This window comes from Sus scrofa, chromosome 11 (genome assembly GCF_000003025.6).
Source record: "Sus scrofa isolate TJ Tabasco breed Duroc chromosome 11, Sscrofa11.1, whole genome shotgun sequence".
NCBI lineage: Eukaryota > Metazoa > Chordata > Mammalia > Artiodactyla > Suidae > Sus > Sus scrofa.
Genome location: NC_010453.5, coordinates 12,278,262 through 12,296,520, shown reverse-complemented (window position 1 = coordinate 12,296,520; position 18,259 = coordinate 12,278,262). Strand labels below are relative to the sequence as shown.

At 42.0% G+C, this 18,259-nt stretch overlaps 1 protein-coding gene across 1 annotated transcript in view; it reads left to right on the top strand.

Annotated features, from left to right (window-relative positions):
* Positions 1-18,259, top strand: part of LOC100624094 (spermatogenesis- and oogenesis-specific basic helix-loop-helix-containing protein 2) — a 106,626-nt gene that overhangs the window by 13,205 nt on the left and 75,162 nt on the right. The window contains 2 exon segments of the mRNA XM_021065387.1: positions 14,467-14,565; positions 15,055-15,108. Of these exon segments, the coding sequence (XP_020921046.1) occupies positions 14,467-14,565; positions 15,055-15,108 (153 nt within the window).

The following is an 18,259-nucleotide window of genomic DNA, read 5'->3' as shown; positions in this document are numbered from 1 at the left end:
TCTGGAGGCAGAGAATTATATGTCTCTTCAGTAAAGGAGAAAAGAAATATTAGAAGAACCAAAAGTGGGGCTACATACTAACATATGGGGAAAATAGCGAAAGATACTGAGATTTCAGAGTCTAAGGAACTGGTCCTCTGTATTCTCTGGGCAGATGCCCTGAGTATTGGGGGTTTTTCTTACACTGCGGAATCTGGGAAGAGTTTTCAGAGCAGGGATGAGGGATCTAGCCAGAGAGTTAGTGATGAAAGTAGCCAACTACTGACCAAAAAGCACTGGGATCCAGCAATCCTATGACCAGTCAAGAAATCGCTCTTATCTAAGCACAAAAGAGGTAGTCTTCTTCTTTATATAAAAACAATATTTGCGAGATTCAGACATGCCTTGTTTTGTGTAATGCAAACATTTTTGACTTTCTGTTAGGTTGATAATTAGGGAAAAGGGTTTAAATTAGTTGTTTCTATGAGCTAGAGTATGAATTCAAACACTGTTTGTAAATTGACTGATTCTGTATCCTTGCTATAGATTGCTCAGTCTTTAGGAGTAACACATATATGTAAGAAACTGATTAGCTTGAATACTAATTTTAAGTAACTTTGAATTGCAGGTTTGCTTATGAGCTTAAAAGAGTAAGGTATTTGGGGGCTTTTTCCTCATGTAACAGGAAGTGTTGAAGGTATGCGGTGCAGGGTTGGTGTGGTGGTTCTCACGCCTTCAGCAATCCGGATGCCTCCTGGCTTTCACTCTGCCATCCTTTAGTGTGTGGCTTTGTCCCCCTGCTCACAAGAGGGCGTCTCGCCTGCTTCACATTTTCATTCAAGGAGAGATGTAGGTGAAGGGAAAAGGGCGAAGGTGAAGGCCAGTCAAGTCAGCTTTCTATTAAAGAGCAGCAGCGAGCAATTTCGCTTTCTATCTCATTGGGTAGAACTGTATCAGACGGCAACCATATTTCCAAGAAAGCCTGGGAGATGTAGTGTTTTAACTGAGCATCATGGGACAAAGGGGAGAATGGATACTGGGTGTGCAATTAACTCTATCCACCACACAAACTGTCTTCCACATTTCATTTTAAAGTAATATATGTTTATTTATTATTACTTGGAAAGTAAAAAAGGAAGAAAAATATTACAAACATGACTACTGTTGTCTTCTTAGTAGTTTTTGTATGTATATATATTGACTAAGAAGGACAGCTCAAGGAGTTCCCTGGTGGCCTGGCAGTGAAGGATTTAGTATTGTTACTATGTGGCTCAAGTTCCATCCCTGGCCTGGGAATGTATGCAGACACAGCCAAAACCAAACCAAACCAAAACAAAACAAATTCAATAAATAAAACAGCAAAAAAGAAAAAAGAAAGGAACAAAAAAAAGACTACACTTAAAAAATATATATATATATATAAATTATATATATATATATAATATATATATAATTGTAACCTTATTTCAAGGGCAATTTTGTATTCTCTCTCTCTCTTTTTTTGGCCACATCCATAGCATGCAGAAGTTCCTGGACCAGGGATCAAGCCCATGCCACAGCAGTGACAATGCTGGATCCTTTAACTGCTAGGTCACCAAAGAACTCCCATCTATTTTATATTAATCACAGACAAATCAATTATTTTTTATATTATATTTTCTTCATGTACATTTTTAAGGGCTATACTATATTCCAATGTTCATTTGCTTTCCCCTGTAGTTTAACAGGTTAGGTTATCTCTGGTTTCAGTTTTGAATACAACAAAACCCACAGCGGATAGTATGGTAAAAATATGTTCTACTGTTTTCAAATTTTCAGATTTTTGTCGCTGTTCGGCTTTAGATGTTTTAATGATAATAATTTATATAGTCTGGGCAAGGCTATCATGGATTTGATATAAGCCATTCCAGTTTATTTTTAAATGCTTTTCTACATATATTGTGTCTAAAAAAAATTCATATAAAAATAACATACTACATAACATTCTTCTATTTTTTTTATTCTATTGTTGTTAATACCTAAAGATCTAGTAAATTTTATCTGCTATAAATGTTCCGTTTTATATATATATATATATCCTAATTTATTTGTGTATTCACCTATTTCAATACATTGGAAATTTTTCAAAATCTTGGGGTGACAAGCATTGCCAAGGTAAACATCCTCATAAATGTCTTCTGGTACAGAGGGTCCTCTGGGCTTGGCTCACTTTGCTCCAGGGGCTAAAGAGTAGATAATTTCAGCCTTACAGGTCACCGATCTTCCCTGCAACTACTCAGCTCGCTGTTGTGGATCCATAGACAATACCGAAAAGATAAGTGGGCCTGTGTTCAAACACATCTTCCCTTACAAAAACAGCCTGCGGCTGGATTTGGTCTCCAGGCTGTAGTTGGCTGGCACTGATTTTAGGGCAATAGCCCTTAAACTTTGGGAGGTAACAGAATCACCTCGAGAACTTCATAAAAATACCAAGTCCAGCCCCATCCGTTATCCAGCTTGCCACCTCTGTGGTCTGTAACAACTCTCGGGAAACTCAAATACACACCAAAGTTTGAGTGCTGCTCTAGCACACTTATAGGAGAGGTTTTAGATCATGCGAAATGCACATGTTCAAATGAAAATAAAGTCTGGGAGTTCCCGTCGTGGCGCAGTGGTTAACGAATCTGACTGGGAACCATGAGGTTGCAGGTTTGGTCCCTGCCCTTGCTCAGTGGGTTAACGATCTGGCGTTGCCGTGAGCTGTGGTGTAGGTTGCAGACGCGGCTCAGATCCTGCGTTGCTGTGGCTCTGGCATAGGCTGGTGGCTATGGCTCCGATTAGACCCCTAGCCTGGAAACTTCCATATGCTGCGGGAGCAGCCCAAGAAATAGCAAAAAGACAAAAAAAAAAAAAAAAGAAAGAAAATAAAGTCTGGATTAATCGTACCAAAGACACCCCAGCTCAGTATGTCTGGAAACAGAAGTGATGGGAGATGAGCCTGGAAATATATGACAAGCTAACAAAGGATTTTGATCCATGTTAGGGGGTGTGACCTTTTGTATGTGATGGGAAGCTATTGATAGATTTTATAGAGAATTCAAAGTCCTCCCCTACCCCACACCCCAGGATTCCCCAAGGGTGGGTGAAACCTGAGGTGGGGAAACCAAGTAGGATGCCCTTGTACTAACGGAAGTAAGGGAAGGTGTTTTTCAGCTTGGAGGGTGGTATTTAGGGACAGAACAGATTGAAGAGATATTTAGGAATGGGGATTCCATGAATATTTGGATACTGGGGTGAGAGTGGGAGAGGATTTAAGGACAGTCAGGCTTGAATAACTATGGATTACAATGAGCAGGACTCTAGAAATCAGAACTAGTGGGGCTATTAGGAAAACTTCAGTGTTGTGTGTGTTACGCAGATAACAGTGGTCACTAAGCAGCTGGAAACAGTTTTAGACTATAGAACATTGTCTCTCTGAAAATGGAGACCGTGGAGTCATCAGTGTTGCTTGAAGTCGTGAAAGTGTAAGAGATTGCTCAGGCAAAAATATCGAGTCTGACAAATAGGACGGAGCCTTGAACCCTGGGGAATACTGCGATTGAAGATAAGTCACAGAGGAAAACTATCAAAAAAGGATGAGGGGGAGACCAGGCAAGAGTGGCCTCCCAGGAGCCGAGGGGAAGAAGGGCTGCGCGCGCCCGCAGAGGCGTGTTCTCCAGGAAGCTGCCTGCGCTGCCCGTGCAGTGTGGGTGAAGCACACGGCCCGTTATTCACAAACAAAGGAAGGAAGCAGGTGCTGAGCAGAAGAGAGGATGCTGGGAGAAAAAGTGGTGTGGGGGGGGGGAGAAAATGGATCCAGTGTAACCTCTTTTCCCTGGAAACCCTGGAAACCGGGCTTTTGGAGTTAGACTGTTCTGGTTCAGATTCAGACTGTGGGACGTGAAGGAAGTTATTTCGTCTCTGAGGCTTAATTTCCTCATCTGTAAAATGAGGAAAGGTTGCCATGAAAACTGCTAAAGATGAGTAAAGCAACCAGCATAGTGCCTGACAGAGCGAGCAGCATGCATGCTCGTTCCCTTCCTTCACCTGATAAAGAAGTAAAATTTCACTAAAACAAGTCTGTTGTGAAATTAACCTTAATCCATTTGGAAGGACTAAGGGCAAAGGCGAGGCCCAGAAATGTGCAGTCTGAATTATTGACCTCTGCTGTTACACAAGTTGTGAATCTTCTTGTACTTTCTTAAAGCTATCGTAGAATTTTGTGTTTCTTCATACCCCACCCAGAAAGCAGGGGCTTCCACAGGGTTTTAATCTTTTGATAAAAAGCACAGAACCTTTGGAGTTCCCTGGTGGCTCAGTGGTTTAAGGATCTGGCATTGTCACAGCTGTGGCTCAGGTCACAGTGGTGGCACAGGTTTGATCTCTGGCCCCAGAACCTCCATATGCTGGTGGTTACACCAAAATAAACAAACAAACAAGATAAATAAATAAATAAAAATAAATAAATAAATAAAAATGAGCTATCTGGGTGTACAGTTGCTTCTAGCCCTTCTGTTTGTGTCCCCCAGAAAAAGAACCTAGAGCCTCCCCAATGTTCTAAGAATTTCCAGGTGTGTGCTGCCCTGGAAGATGAGAACTGTTTAACTGTTTTAAGGTTCCAGATAATTAAAAGTTAAGGCTAATTAGACTGTTTCATCTCCGATGAGCAATAGCTGTTTCTCAGGTTCTGACCTGTTCCTTTGGCCTCTTCATTAATCTCCAGTCAGGTAGTTGGGTGAAGGCGCTAAGGATGCTGAGTTCTTTATCAGCGTGGTGGCTCCCACTGTGCAGCCCAGCAATATTCTGAGTCAGCGTCCCGAGCTTTCCTGTTACTCCTAACACTAGCCTGTCTCCTTTCCTAGATGAGCGTGTTTAGGCCAAGTCAACCTTAGTACCTTTGACACAAGCAGGAAAGATGATTAGCACCTCTGCTTTCCAGTTTCCCAGCTGTCCAGCCCTGCCACATCCTTAGTTGCTGGTCAGTCTGTCAAGTTTTGGTTCTTTAATTTTCAAACTCTATAAGAATCAAGTGATAATTTATTGAAAGTGTACATTCTGGGCTTGCTTCATCAGTAGGGTAAAGCCTGGAGATTGATAATGTTAGCAGGCATCTAAATAGGTTCTATTGGAGTTCCTGTCGTGGTGCAGTGGTTAACGAATCCGACTAGGAACCATGAGTTTGTGGGTTCGATCCTTGGCCTTGCTCAGTGGGTTAAGGATCTGGCGTTGCCGTGAGCTGTGGTGTAGGTCGCGGACGAGGCTCGGATCCTGCGTTGCGGTGGCTCTGGTGTAAGGCCAGAAGCAACAGCTCTGATTAGACCCCTAGCCTGGAAACCTCCATATGCCACGAGAAGTGGCCCTAGAAAAGGCAAAAAGACAAAAAATTAAAAAATAAGTAGGTTCTATTACAGAGCACATTTTGGGGGGAAAAAAATTTAGAGAATTTATACCCCCAGAGAATGATGTGCAAGAGAGCCTTTCTTATGACAAGTGTTAGTATAAAGTCTTTTATCATTAAGTTCCACCATTTCCCTGTGTTCAACTCTATCGCAAAGTGGAAATCCTGGGCCTTGAGTCAGCTGGAATGATAAAAAAAAAAAAAATTATCCCTTATCTCAGTCTGTTTGGGCTGCTATGAAAAAAAACAAAAACAAAAACAAAAAACAAAAACCAAAAACACAGACTGGGTGGCTTGTAAACAACAGAAATGTATTTGTCACAGTTCTAGAGGCTGAGATGTCCAGGATTATGATGCCAGTGGATTCAGTGTTTTGTGAGGGCTTTCTGGTTCGGAGACAGTGCCTTTTGCTGTGTCCACGCGTGGGGGAAGGTGTGAAGGGCTGTGTGGGGTCTGTCTTGTAAGAACATCAATCCTGCTCATGAGGGCTCCGCTCGCATGACCTAAGCATCTCCCAAAGGCCTCGTCTCCCGAGGCCATGACATCAGGCATTGGGATTTCAGTGTATGAACTTAGGGGTGGAGGGAGACACTAAAATTCAGACCATAGCACTCCTGTTCCTCTCTGCGTCTCATTTTCCTGTCAGTGCACTCTCTGCTGTTTTCCTCCACACCCAGACAGCTTGGCCCTTCAAGGAAACCTCTCACCAGCACCCATGTTCTGTCCATCAGACAGTTAGAGCGTAGATCCTTCTAAAACCAACAAGACTAGCCGGTGGTGGGAGGCATGAGAGAGGAGGTGTAGAAACAGAAAGACATTCTTTAGGAAGATTTTTAGTCTCACCTCAAATGTCCTCTGCAAGACTCCTGGTCAATTTGTAGAAAATTAATTCATAGAAAGCCAATTTGCCGACATCTAAATCCTTTAATGCGTGCTTATAAATATAATCCTAAGGCGTTCAAAGGAAGGTTCAATTTGTTAAAAACTAAGTCTGTTGAATCAATATGAGGTATTCTGTCATAAGTATCACCGGATGTGTGTTCTCCCCAAAGATCAGAATGGTTAATTTGGAGATAGATATAGGCTCAACTCAGAGAAAAGTGAACACATTTTGTATATAAATGTAATAATAGTGGTGTCCACAAGGGGGTACCCGGCATTTAAGCCTGCAGAAGGCTGCGCTCATTCATTGTTCCAACTGCCTTCACTGAGAAGTACCACATATCCGGGAGCTGTGATTAATTACATTCTCGGTTTTTCTCTTGTAAGCATTCAATAGAAGGGTTTTTTAACTTGTAGATTTTATGTGTTCTTTAGTATAGCAATTACCATTGTTTTAAAAAATAGATGGTAATAGAGCTTACTTTCTACTTGGAATAAAGGAAAGGGGCTTTAAAAAAAAAGTATATTTGATTTTAGCTATGTAAATATTATCCTGAAATTTCTTATTCTTATCCTTTTGTTTCAATCTCCTGTTGGAAGGTGACTTTTTACAATTAAGACATAAACATATGTGGAGTTCCCGTCGTGGCTCAGTGGTTAACGAATCCGACTACCATGAGGTTGCAGGTTTGATCCCTGGCCTTGCTCAGTGTTAAGGATCCAGTGTTGCCACGAGCTGTGGTGTAGGTCGCAGACACGGCTCAGATCCTGCGTTGCGGTGGCTCTGGTGTAAGGCCAGCAGCAACAGCTCTGATTAGACCCCCTAGCCTGGGAACCTCCATATGCTGAGGGAGCGGCCCTAGAAAGGGAAAAAAAAAAAAAAAAAAAGGGACAAAAAGACATAAGCATATGTGAAGTATGCTACAGCTTGAAATGTGAAGAACTGAATAGTTTCAAAAACAACTCTTCTGTGATAGTGGAAGAATTAATTTTGTGTATGTAATTTTTTTTGAGGTTTAATTTCCTGTTGAGTCTTTCATTTAGCTCTAGATTTTGGTACATCTGTCCAGGCTGCACTTTTCTAGTATGTGACCACTGAGTATATAATCAGATAAAACCAGCTCCTTGGGAAGACCAAGAACTTTAAGTTGTGGGTCTCCCAATGAATTGGAAGTAATGGAATGAGAGACTTTGTGCCTTTGATAAAATCATCTTTAAAATACTAGTTCTGGAGTAGTGGCCCAGCGGAAACAAATCCAACTAGGAACCATGAGGTTGCAGGTTCGATCCCTGGCCTCACCCAGTGGGTTAAGGATCTGGTGTTGCCATGAGCTGTGGTGTAGATTGCAGACACTGCTGGGATCTGACGTTGCTGTGGCTGTGGTACAGGCTGGCAGCTATAGTTCCGATTAGACCCCTAGCCTGGGAACCTCCATATGCTGTGGGTGCAGACCTAAAAAAAAAAAAAAAAAAAAAGGCATAAAATAAAATACTAGTTTATTTACTAATTCTACATTACTATTTTACTAGTTCAGTAAAATAAATAATCCAAATCTAAAATGAACCTTAAAGTTATTGAAGTGTGATTTTATAATTTTAAAGGATTTCTGATGTGTATAATAACTTATAAATGAAATCACAAATATCTTGCTTTTAATAGTCCAGGGTATTTAATGACTAATACAGTTTTCACAAAATTAAAAATGTGTTCTCATTTTCTCTCAAGGCAATTTTTAAAGTTAATTAATGAATCAATTTTTTTTTTGAGCAGTCTTAGATTCACAACAAAATTGAGAGGAAGGTACAGAGATTTCCCACACATGCAATCCCCTTACCAGCATCACTCATCAGAATGAACCTACACTGACACATCATAATCACCCAAAGGCCATAGTTTACCCTAAGGTTCACTCTTGGTGTTGTACATTCTGTGGACTTGGTCAAATGTATAAATGTTTTGGAAAACCCTCAGTTGAAGGAATAGTCACTGACTTGAGAGTTGAGGAGGCAATAGCAAAGTGCCTGCCGAGAGGAATATCAGTCAAAACAAAGCAGTCACTCTCCAGACCTGCTTACTCCTTAGGACTTGGCAGCACCAGGTACTGAAGGAGCTGGAGGTGGGGAAGGAGGCGGAAGCTGGGAGGTTAGTCGAACATGTATCCGTGGAGCAGTTGGCTGCTGGGACCCCTCGGCCACCCCACGTAGTCAGGATTCTCTCCTTCAGTCAGTCGCCTATTTTCTGGAAAAATTAAGCTGCAATAGGTCTGAACTTTGGCCTTCAGGAATAGAGAGGGGGTAAGAGTGAGATACAGGTCTAAAAATGATGGAATTAAATGAACACATGCAGTCTGCACAATCTCCCAGCTCTCCCCCCCACCCCCCGCCATCCCCTCTTGCCCTACTCCCAAAAAACCAGCAGCCAGGAGTAAACCTCTCAGAGTAGGAAATTGGAGGTTCTTCACTTAAAAAACTGAAATGCTCTTAAGAGCAGTCAGTGGGGCCACCTGGAGAATGCATGTCACAGATGTCCCAGGACAGAGAGGTTAATTGAGGACACTCTGTGTTGGGCTTCAAAATCCATCACTGCTTTTGTATCAAGACTGCACTGCACCGCCTATGGGCTATACTGCGCCCATGGTCAGGTGCAGTGCGGATACTAAAGCAGACCTGTACATGGGACTCCGTTGATGGTGACCTTGGCTTAAAGATTCCCTAATGACTTTGCCAAACTGTCCTCAGGCTGCAGGCCAGCCTGGGATGCTTCCCGCTTCCACCCAAGCTTCTCTGCCTCTCCCCTTCACTGGGGGTCAGATCTGCATTGTAATGGACGATTTTCCAGCCTTCTCCTGCTCCTTCCCGATTTCCCTTCACGGAGGCATTTCTAATAACACGGTCTTTTCACTTTTCATCCCATCGTGGTGTCTGCTTCTCAGAGGATCACATCTACAGCTAGAGGTACTGGGAGCGATGTAGGAGAACAGGAGGTAAGATGGGATTTGGGACTGGCTCACTCACTGCATGGCAGGCGCGGTGCCTTGATAGCAGATGTGGCTCCAGTAGATTGTGGCTCAGTGTGGTGGTTCAGTTGTGAAAGACTCCACTGTGGTGACCCTGCAAAGTGTTCTCGTGGAGGGAATACTGTGGAAGAAGCCGCAATGCAGGCATATGGAAAATATGGGATTATTGCTAAGCGGTATTGTCATCCTGCATAAGGATGGTGAGAGGCTGAGAATAGTTAGCAAGCACTTAAATCTAAGAGTGAAGATCAAAGAGCCTTGGTGTAGCCTCTAAAGAGGCCATCTTTTCCAGTAGAAAGGGCAGCCACAGTAGAAAAGCGAGGCTGAAGATCCGATTGTGGGGGTTACCATTCCAGGCCAGGCTGTTATGTGAAGGGCAGGGCCTGACAGCGATAACCCGCCGTCCTAAAACTGACAGGGGATCTGGACGGATGCTGGTGATGATGTTTACAACTGTGCTGACCCCCTGGGTGGGCAGAGGCGGCTGACCTGTAGCTTGAGTGGGAGCTAGAGCACTCACTGTCCTGAAGCTCCTGCACGGGCCTCTCTCCGACAAGGCAGCCAGTGTCGCCCTCAGGAGCTGCCCCACCTTCTCTCCTGGCTGCCAAGCCAACGGATGAGAATGCTGTTCAACTTTATAATTTAGCAAAAACTGAGAAGGGGGAGCAGAGGCTGAGGACTGCTGACCTCATAGAAAGCATAATTCTTTGCTTATTTCCCAGACCTGAACCAATTTTCAGACCCAGAAATCACTGACCAAAGAGGTGGTTGGGTTCCTAGAAGGAAGGACCCTGCAATATCAGTCCAAGTGTATATATCATGACAATATTTCCAGTCTTCCCCTAAAGAGACCTCCACTTATGGGGACCGCATGCTGTGGGGAAGGAAGTAACCAGACACTTTGAGCTCTGAGAATGAGAACCTATGCCTAAAGCACAGATCATGCTGGGCCCCACCTGGGCACAGAATCCCCTGCCCCTGCAGGGATCATTCCCCAACCCCCTGGGTGCCTGACTCAAGTTGACGTAACTGAGGTTGACCCCACATTGGGCCCTCATCTCTGAAGTAAGAGCTGTCACGGTGCAGAAAGCCGAATGGAAATGTTGCAAAATGCGCTTTCCCCATCCAGAGCCAACATTGTCAAAGAAAAGCAATTTATTATCCCAGGGAGGACAACAGAAGGCCTGACATGGCTCTGTTTAACTTGCCAGTCCGGCCCCTGCACAGCCTGGATGTATCTTGGAGAACAATTGTAGGCTACTGCAGACTGAGCCACTTAGGAACCCAACTGTGTTGCCAGATGTGGTGTCACTGCTAGAGCCAACTAGTGAGTCTGCAGTGGAGGGTGTGCAGCCATTGCTGTGGAGAGTGAGCTCTTTTCATTCCAGTTAGAAAAGAGCATCATGCACAGGTTGTGATGTCTGGTTTCAGCTCCAATGAATACACAGTGCTTGGAAGTCATCAGTCTTGTCGTTACAGTAACAACAAGAAGCGGATAACCTGAAAATTGATGACTCTTCCTGACTCACTGGCAAACTGAATTTGCAGGACGAATTCCCACCCTGACATCTGTATAAACAGACAAATCCAGATAATCATTGAGATCTGCTTAACCTGGAACAGAGAAGCTGCTGCAAACACAAACTGATAGGAGCACTTAGATGGTAATTTTGATGAATTACTGGAGGAAGAATAGGCAAATCCTTTATTAAAGTTGGAGACTTAACACCCACCCCCCGTCAATAGTCGGGAGATCAAAAAATCAGAAAAAACAGTAAAGATATAGTCGACCTGAACTATACATCAGCTCCATCTTTGACTCCATAGAATATTCCATCCAACAACAGCAGAATAAAGATTCTTCTTAAGCTTATGTGTAATATTCATCAACATAAACCACGTTCTGGGCACGGCGTTAGGCTCTGAGCTTTGCGAAGGCAGGGTCTGGGTTTGTAGTTCTCACTGTGGCATCCCAAGCACAATGCTGGGCACGTAGTAGGTGCTTGAATATTTTTTTTGAAAAAGTGGATTGTAAAATTAGGACACAAGGCATGGAATCCAGTCAGCATGTATTTGGAGTAGCAGCAAGATACAGTCTAACCCAAGGAAGGTGTATTAAAAATGTTTAAAGGTTAAAACTGCATATCCATACCACAAAAAGAAATTATCCCTTTGTCATAGAAACTGTCTTTGATTAATATTCCTACCCTGCCCTCACCGTCTTTCATAACTTCCAGTAGCTCCCAATGTTTTGACTCCTGAGAGCAGCATTCTAATCCTTCTCCAGCCAGGGCCTCCCTTAGTCATCTTCCCTTGCCTCTTTATTGCTCACACATTTTGTTTCAGCTCTTGAATTTACCTATTTCCCATCTGCACTTCTAGTATAAGCTCCTAGAGTTTTGGACAATAGCACATTCAGGTCATCTTTAATACAAAAATAATTTGTATTCCAGCTGTTTATAAATCAATTTCTTTTAGAATTTGGCTATTGTGAATAAAGCTGCGATGAACATGCAGGTGCATGTGTCTTTTTTAAGGAATGTTTTGTCCGGATGTATGCCCAAGAGTGGGATTGCTGGGTCATATGGTAGTTCTATGTATAGATTTCTAAGGTACCTGCATACTGTTCTCCATAGTGGTTGTACCAGCTTACATTCTCACCAACAGTGCAGGAGGGTTCCCTTTTCTCCACACCCCCTCCAGCATTTGTTATTTGTGGGCTTATTAATGATGGCCATTCTGAGTGGTGTGAGGTGGTATCTCATGGTAGTTTTGTTTTGCATTTCTCTAATAGTCAGGGATGTTGAGCATTTTTTCATGTGCTTGTTGGCCATCTGCACATCTTCCTTGGAGAACTGTCTGTTCAGGTCTTCTGCCCATTTTTCATTTGGGTGGTTGGCTTTTTTGCTGATGAGTTGTATAGGTTGTTTGTATATTTTAGAGATTAAGCCCTTGTCAGTTGCATCGTTTGAAACTATTTTCTCCCATTCTGTAAGTTGTCTTTTTGTGTTCTTTTTGGTTTCCTTTGCTGTGTAAAAGCTTGTCAGTTTGATTAGATCCCATTGGTTTATTTTTGCTTTTATATTCTGTTGTTTTCGGAGACTGACCCGAGAAAACATTTGTAAGGTTGATGTCAGAGAGTGTTTTGCCTATGTTCTCTTCCAGGAGTTTGATGGTGTCGTGTCTTATATCTAAATCTTTCAGCCATTTTGAGTTTATTTTGGTGCATGGTGTGAGGGTGTGTTCTAGTTTCATTGATTTGCATGCAGCTGTCGAGGTTTCCCAGCAATTCTTGCTGAATAGACTGTCTTTTTCCCATTTTATATTCTTGCCTCCTTTGTCAAAGATTAATTGACCATAGGTGTCAGGGTTTATTTCTGGCATTTGGAATGTGTTTTCCCACTGACACCATGTTAAAAATGGTTAGATTCTCTTGCACATCTATAAAAATGTCTTTAGGAGTTCCCTCGTGGCACAGCAGGTTAAAGATCCAGCGTTGTTACTGCTGTCACTCTGGTCACTGCTGTGATGTGGGTTCAATCCCTGGCCTGAGAATTTTCACATGCCACAGGCGTGGCCAAAAAAAATGTATTCAACAATGATGCAGGTGAACCATTTTACCGTGGAAGGCTGAGCTTGGAATCCTTGGAGCAAGGGTGTATACAGCAAAATTTTAAACTACATTCATCACTACCCTGATTGTCCCTTCAGAAACTCTCATACTTGAGCAGTGGTTTATTTTGTAAGGGTTTGGTTTTCTGTAGAGAACTCAGTTTATCCTCCTCTGTTTATAGGGCTTTCATTGATTTTCTTCTGGAGCAAGTTTATATTTGGAGGACGGGGGTTGAAAACCGTTTAGGATGCCAGTGCATACTTTTTAAAGACAAATAATGCCTGCCTGAGAAATATCACTGACTGAGGTTCAACAGGGATGTTCAGCAAATATACACAGTGGAGAGCTGCCACTTGCAAAGTTTGTTTGATCACTGCTGTCATTTTTAGAGACTAGTACTTGCTGTTCCAGCTGACCTAACGATTCCTACAATACAATTTTTACACTTCTCATAATTATTAACAGATATTTAAGAAAGAATAAATAAAGTTTTTAGAGAATGAGCTATATTTCAGGAGGAAGATATGAACTCTAAAATTTCTTGCAGTTTTGTTTTGTGGAGATTTAAATCAGCTGCTTCCATTTTTAGTTGAATGTTTCTTTTAATAGACTCAGTGACCTAGATAATGACCAACAAAAGTTGTGTAGACTTTGACTTGAAGATTTTAAAATTTAATGTGTAAGAATATGGGAAATAATTGGAGATACTGAAAAAAGATCAGTTATTATTTTAGGAATTAAAATTTTAATCCAATTTGCTCTGGCACTTGGCTCACCTTCTCTTCTCCTTGACTTCAGCTATTTGCCATGAGGGGTGTCTGGATTGACGTGTTAGTTTCCAGAACTGTCCTCCTCTACAGTAGTCTCACAGTTCCCCTGCTATCAACCTGTTGCCTGTTCTAATACTCTACTTTTGTTACCCCTGTAGCAATCTATGAATACACATATAATAATTGTTTAGCGTGTGTCTTTTTGGAGTCAGATTACTTGTGTTCTCATTCCAGCTCTACCATTTATTAACCACGGGCCTTTGGGCAAGTTATCTAACTTCTTTGGGGTGCAATTTTCTCTACAGTAAAATGGAAATAAATATATTAGCATCTCCATGGCTAAAATAAGGATGAAAGGAATAATCTGTGAAAAGCACTTAGCACAGTACATGGCATATTGTTAAGGTTCAATAAACACTGTAAGTTTTTTCTTTTCTTTTTTGGTTGTCCCACAGCATATGGAGTTCCCAGGCCAGGGATCACATTGGAGCTACAGTTGCTACCTATGCCGCAGCAGCAGCAATGCCAGGCCCTTAACCCCCTCTGTCAGGCAGGGAATTGAACTTGCATCCCAGGGCTCCAGCGTTGCCACTGATCCCTTTGTGCCGCAGCAGGAACTCCAGTATTGAAACTATTATTATTACCGTTACTGAAAAGGTACATTTTATAGAATTTTGAAATCACAAATGATTTGGGATAGAAGGAATTTGCCAGTGAAGAAATTGATGGTCATATTTATTGTTGTTTAGAATGTGAGCACATGTAAACATTTACTGTTTATACTTTCAGGAATCCTTAAATGCAGTACTTAAGCAACTAGAGAAAGAAAAAAGGAGTCTGGAAAGTCAAGTGAAAGATTATGCACTGAGACTGGAACAAGAATCAAAGGTTTGGAGTTTCCGTCATGGCACAGTGATTAAAGAATCCGACTAGGAACCATGAAGTTGCGGGTTCGGTCCCTGCCCTTTCTCAGTGGGTTAAGGATTCGGTGTTGCTGTGAGCTGTGGTGTAGGTCGCAGACGCGGCTCGGATCCCGAGTTGCTGTGGCTCCGGTGTAGGCCAGCGGCTACAGCTCCGATTAGACCCCCAGCCTGGGAACCTCCATATGCCACGGAAGCGGCCCTAGAAAAGGCAAAAAGAAAAAAAGAAAAAAGAAATGAATCAAAGTTTTGTTTTTATTCTGTACTAAGAAATTCCTTTGGAGCTGCCATGACTTCTGGTATGTTATCTACAAACCTACTACTACGTAATTATCACAAAATATTTACAAAACTATTTTCTACACTATTAAAAAAGCAGAGACAGACTCGACTTAGCAATAGTCTCGTTAGTGTTGCCAGTCTTCTCTGACATCAGATTCTCTCTGGTCTTGTCCAGGCTTACCATAAGACCAGCAATGAGCGCCGTACATACCTAGCCGAAACGTCTCAGGTAACTTTTGCTTTTTCACTTCCAAGTTCTAAGAGTTTTCTCTTACTATAAACTATGTTTTTCACTTTTCGATTAGTTTGGTTTGGTGGAGAAACAGATGTTGGACTTAGGGGAGACAAGGTACCAAGTTTCTATAGAGGGTCCATGAAGAGGAAAATATGTAACATTTATAAAAAGGTAAAACAGAGGTAAAAGTTTCCCAAATTAAGAGAGTGTTTTGCGTAGTTGCTTCCTCATTTGTCCTTTTAGTTTGACTTATAATTGCTAAACTCCAAACAAATAAGCACTTATCCCCGTGCTGTTGTGAAGTTCAAGGCACAGTTATGCATGGTGAGGTCTAAGGGACCCAGCATTTCTATTGGTGGAAAGGGTGTGCTCACAAATGACAGGGTAGGAAAGTGTTCAGTGAATTCGGAAAGACGGTGCCCATGTTTTCCACGGTTTTTCATTTGCCTTACCAGTTTGTTTATGAAGTTGTTGGCATTAGAGAGTTTTGGTTTTGGTGTTGTCAGAGCTATCTTTTATGTATGACTTCTTCTTATGTCATAGTTCTTTTTAGTACTTATATGGCTTAGTATTGGACATTTAAATGTTTAATCCTTATTAACTTTATTTTGGCATATGTTTTAAGGTTAAGATATGAATATATGAATTCACTTTTGGATGTGCATTATCCAGATGGAAATGTCCAAAAAGCAGTTGAGTATATGAATCTCAGGGAAAAAAAAAAAAAAAAAGATCAGGATTGAAGATAAGGGTTTAGAACTTTTAGTAGCATATGGAGAGTAAATGCATCATGTGAACAAATGAAATGCACCAGGGAGGATACACAGGGCAAGAAGAGACAGTCTAAGGTATAGCTCTGCAGAGCTGTAGCAGTAGCGGTCAAGGGAAGAAGGGCCAGGTGGAGGGTTGGAGTGCCCAGGACACAGTAGGCGAGGCAAGCAGGTGGAGCACCTGAGGGCTGGTTTTGACGTAAAGGTCATCAGCTAATCACTGATCTGGAGTCTCGGAGGGTCAGTGGGAGGACTGGCGCCCATCAGGGGGTATCCAGAGAACAACCGGCGGAGGAACGTCAGGGCAGCCGTGGGAAAAGGGGGCCTGACTCCTCGTGCCAACTGAGGTAAGTAGGAGACCGAGACCGCGTGGCTTCACTGCCTGTCGCTCTTACCTGCGACGTGGACAGCCAGTGCAAACTGGGGCCTGGAGCCTGGGCTGGAAGCACTGCTTCCTCCCGCAGCACCGGCACCCACACGCCTTTCCCCAGACCGTGTGCTCTGCTTGGAACACGCTGCTTCCCTTACATGCCGGGGCTGCTTCCCTCAAGGTGTAGCAAACTGCTGCCTCCTCTGTGAGGCCGTGATGTGATGAAAGACCACAGACTTCGAAATCATTGCAAATTTGGATTTGAATCGCAGATTTGTACCTACTGGGGCGCGACCTTTGGGGGCCTTCATTTCTTTCCTCTGGGAAAGGGAAATAGCTGCAGTATTTTGCATGGGATTCACGTGCTTTAGAGATACAATGCATGTAAAGTGCTGAGTGAAATGCCTGGCACATAATTGGTTCTAAATTCCAGTAGATTTTCTGGGGAACACTGTTTTCCTGTTTTTCCTTCCTGATCTCGCTCGCCCCTCTCCTGTGACGGGGCATCAGAATTTCTGCTTGTCTTAGCTTTCCTCCTTTATCCTTGTTTATCTAAAAATAAATCATTTCGGTAGAGTGGTTCCGACTCTCATTATACAGGCTCACTGAACATACAATCAAAGCCTGTTTTAACAGCTTCCCAGGAAGATGCTAATCCTGTTTGCCTGTATAAATGTTAATAAGGATTTTCACTCTAGAGTAAATTGTTAATCGTTGTAGTTAAAGATGGTTCTGACCACGTGGATACTGTGGTGACTGGAAAGGTCGGTTAACGATTTGCTGTTCTTTCCCTGCTGAATACATAAATAATTGATTCTTTCATAGATAACCAGAGCTATTTGCTGAGTCTGCTCTTTATATTTCTGCTGGCTTCACTGTTTAGACTTAAACTGAGTTTCCACATCTCAGGATTCTTCTGATTTACAGTGTATGAGTAGTACGGACATTGCTTTTTAAGATTCTACAGGCATTATAGCCAATATTTTATAATAACTATAAATGAAATGTAACCTTTAAAAATCATCAGTCACTCTGTTGTATGCCTGTAACTTATAGAATATTGTATATCAGCTATACTTCAGTTAAGAGTCAGGCAGAATACTGTAATTAAAATTTTTTTAAATTAAAAGCACAATATTGTAAATCAACTCTACTTTAATAAAACATTTAGAAAAGCTTTAAAAAGTCAGGCAAAAAGACTGACTGGAGCTTGTTGCAACATATGGTAAACCTAACTTCTATTCCTACAAACAGAATTCTAGCAATGGATCTGAGAATTGTTGAATATAATGCTTTGCTTTACAGACAAGGAACCTGAGGCCATTCCCTTCTTATTTTTCTTTTAAATTTTGTTTTTTCTACTAATAATTCAAAGGATACAGGCAAGAGCAAAACACTCTTTTGGAGAGATCCAAAAACATCAGTTAATTTGCATGTATCTTCTCTCTTGCCTGGGACATTTTTTTAGTTTGGATTTACAAATAAGTTTTTTAATTCTATTTTTATTATAGTTGATTTACAGTGTTGTGCCAGTTTCTACTGTACAGCATAGAGGCCCAGTCTCTCTCTTCTCTCTCTCACACACACACATTATGTACGTATACATATACATTCTTTTCCTCATCCTGTCTTCCGTCGTGTTCTCGCCTAAGAGGGTGGATATAGTCCGCTGTGCTGTATGTACAGTGGGACCTCATGGCTTGCCATTCTGATTGTAAGGCAATTCTAATAGTTAGTCTTATTCATGTGTCAACTCCTTATTTTTCTTCCTTGAAACCTCTGCTCCTTCTTTTTCCTTGAAAATTCCTTAAAACCCATTGGTTTTAATTCCATCCTCTGAAGAGAAAGTCTATACTTTTCCTATGTAACAGCTTTCCAAAGACTTGAAAACAGCTCTCGATCTTCTCATAATTTTTTTTTCCTTAAGCTAAAATATTAAGTTGTATTAGCCATTTCTTATGACATAGGTGCCAGACTATTCGGCTATTTCTGTTGCCTTTTTGGA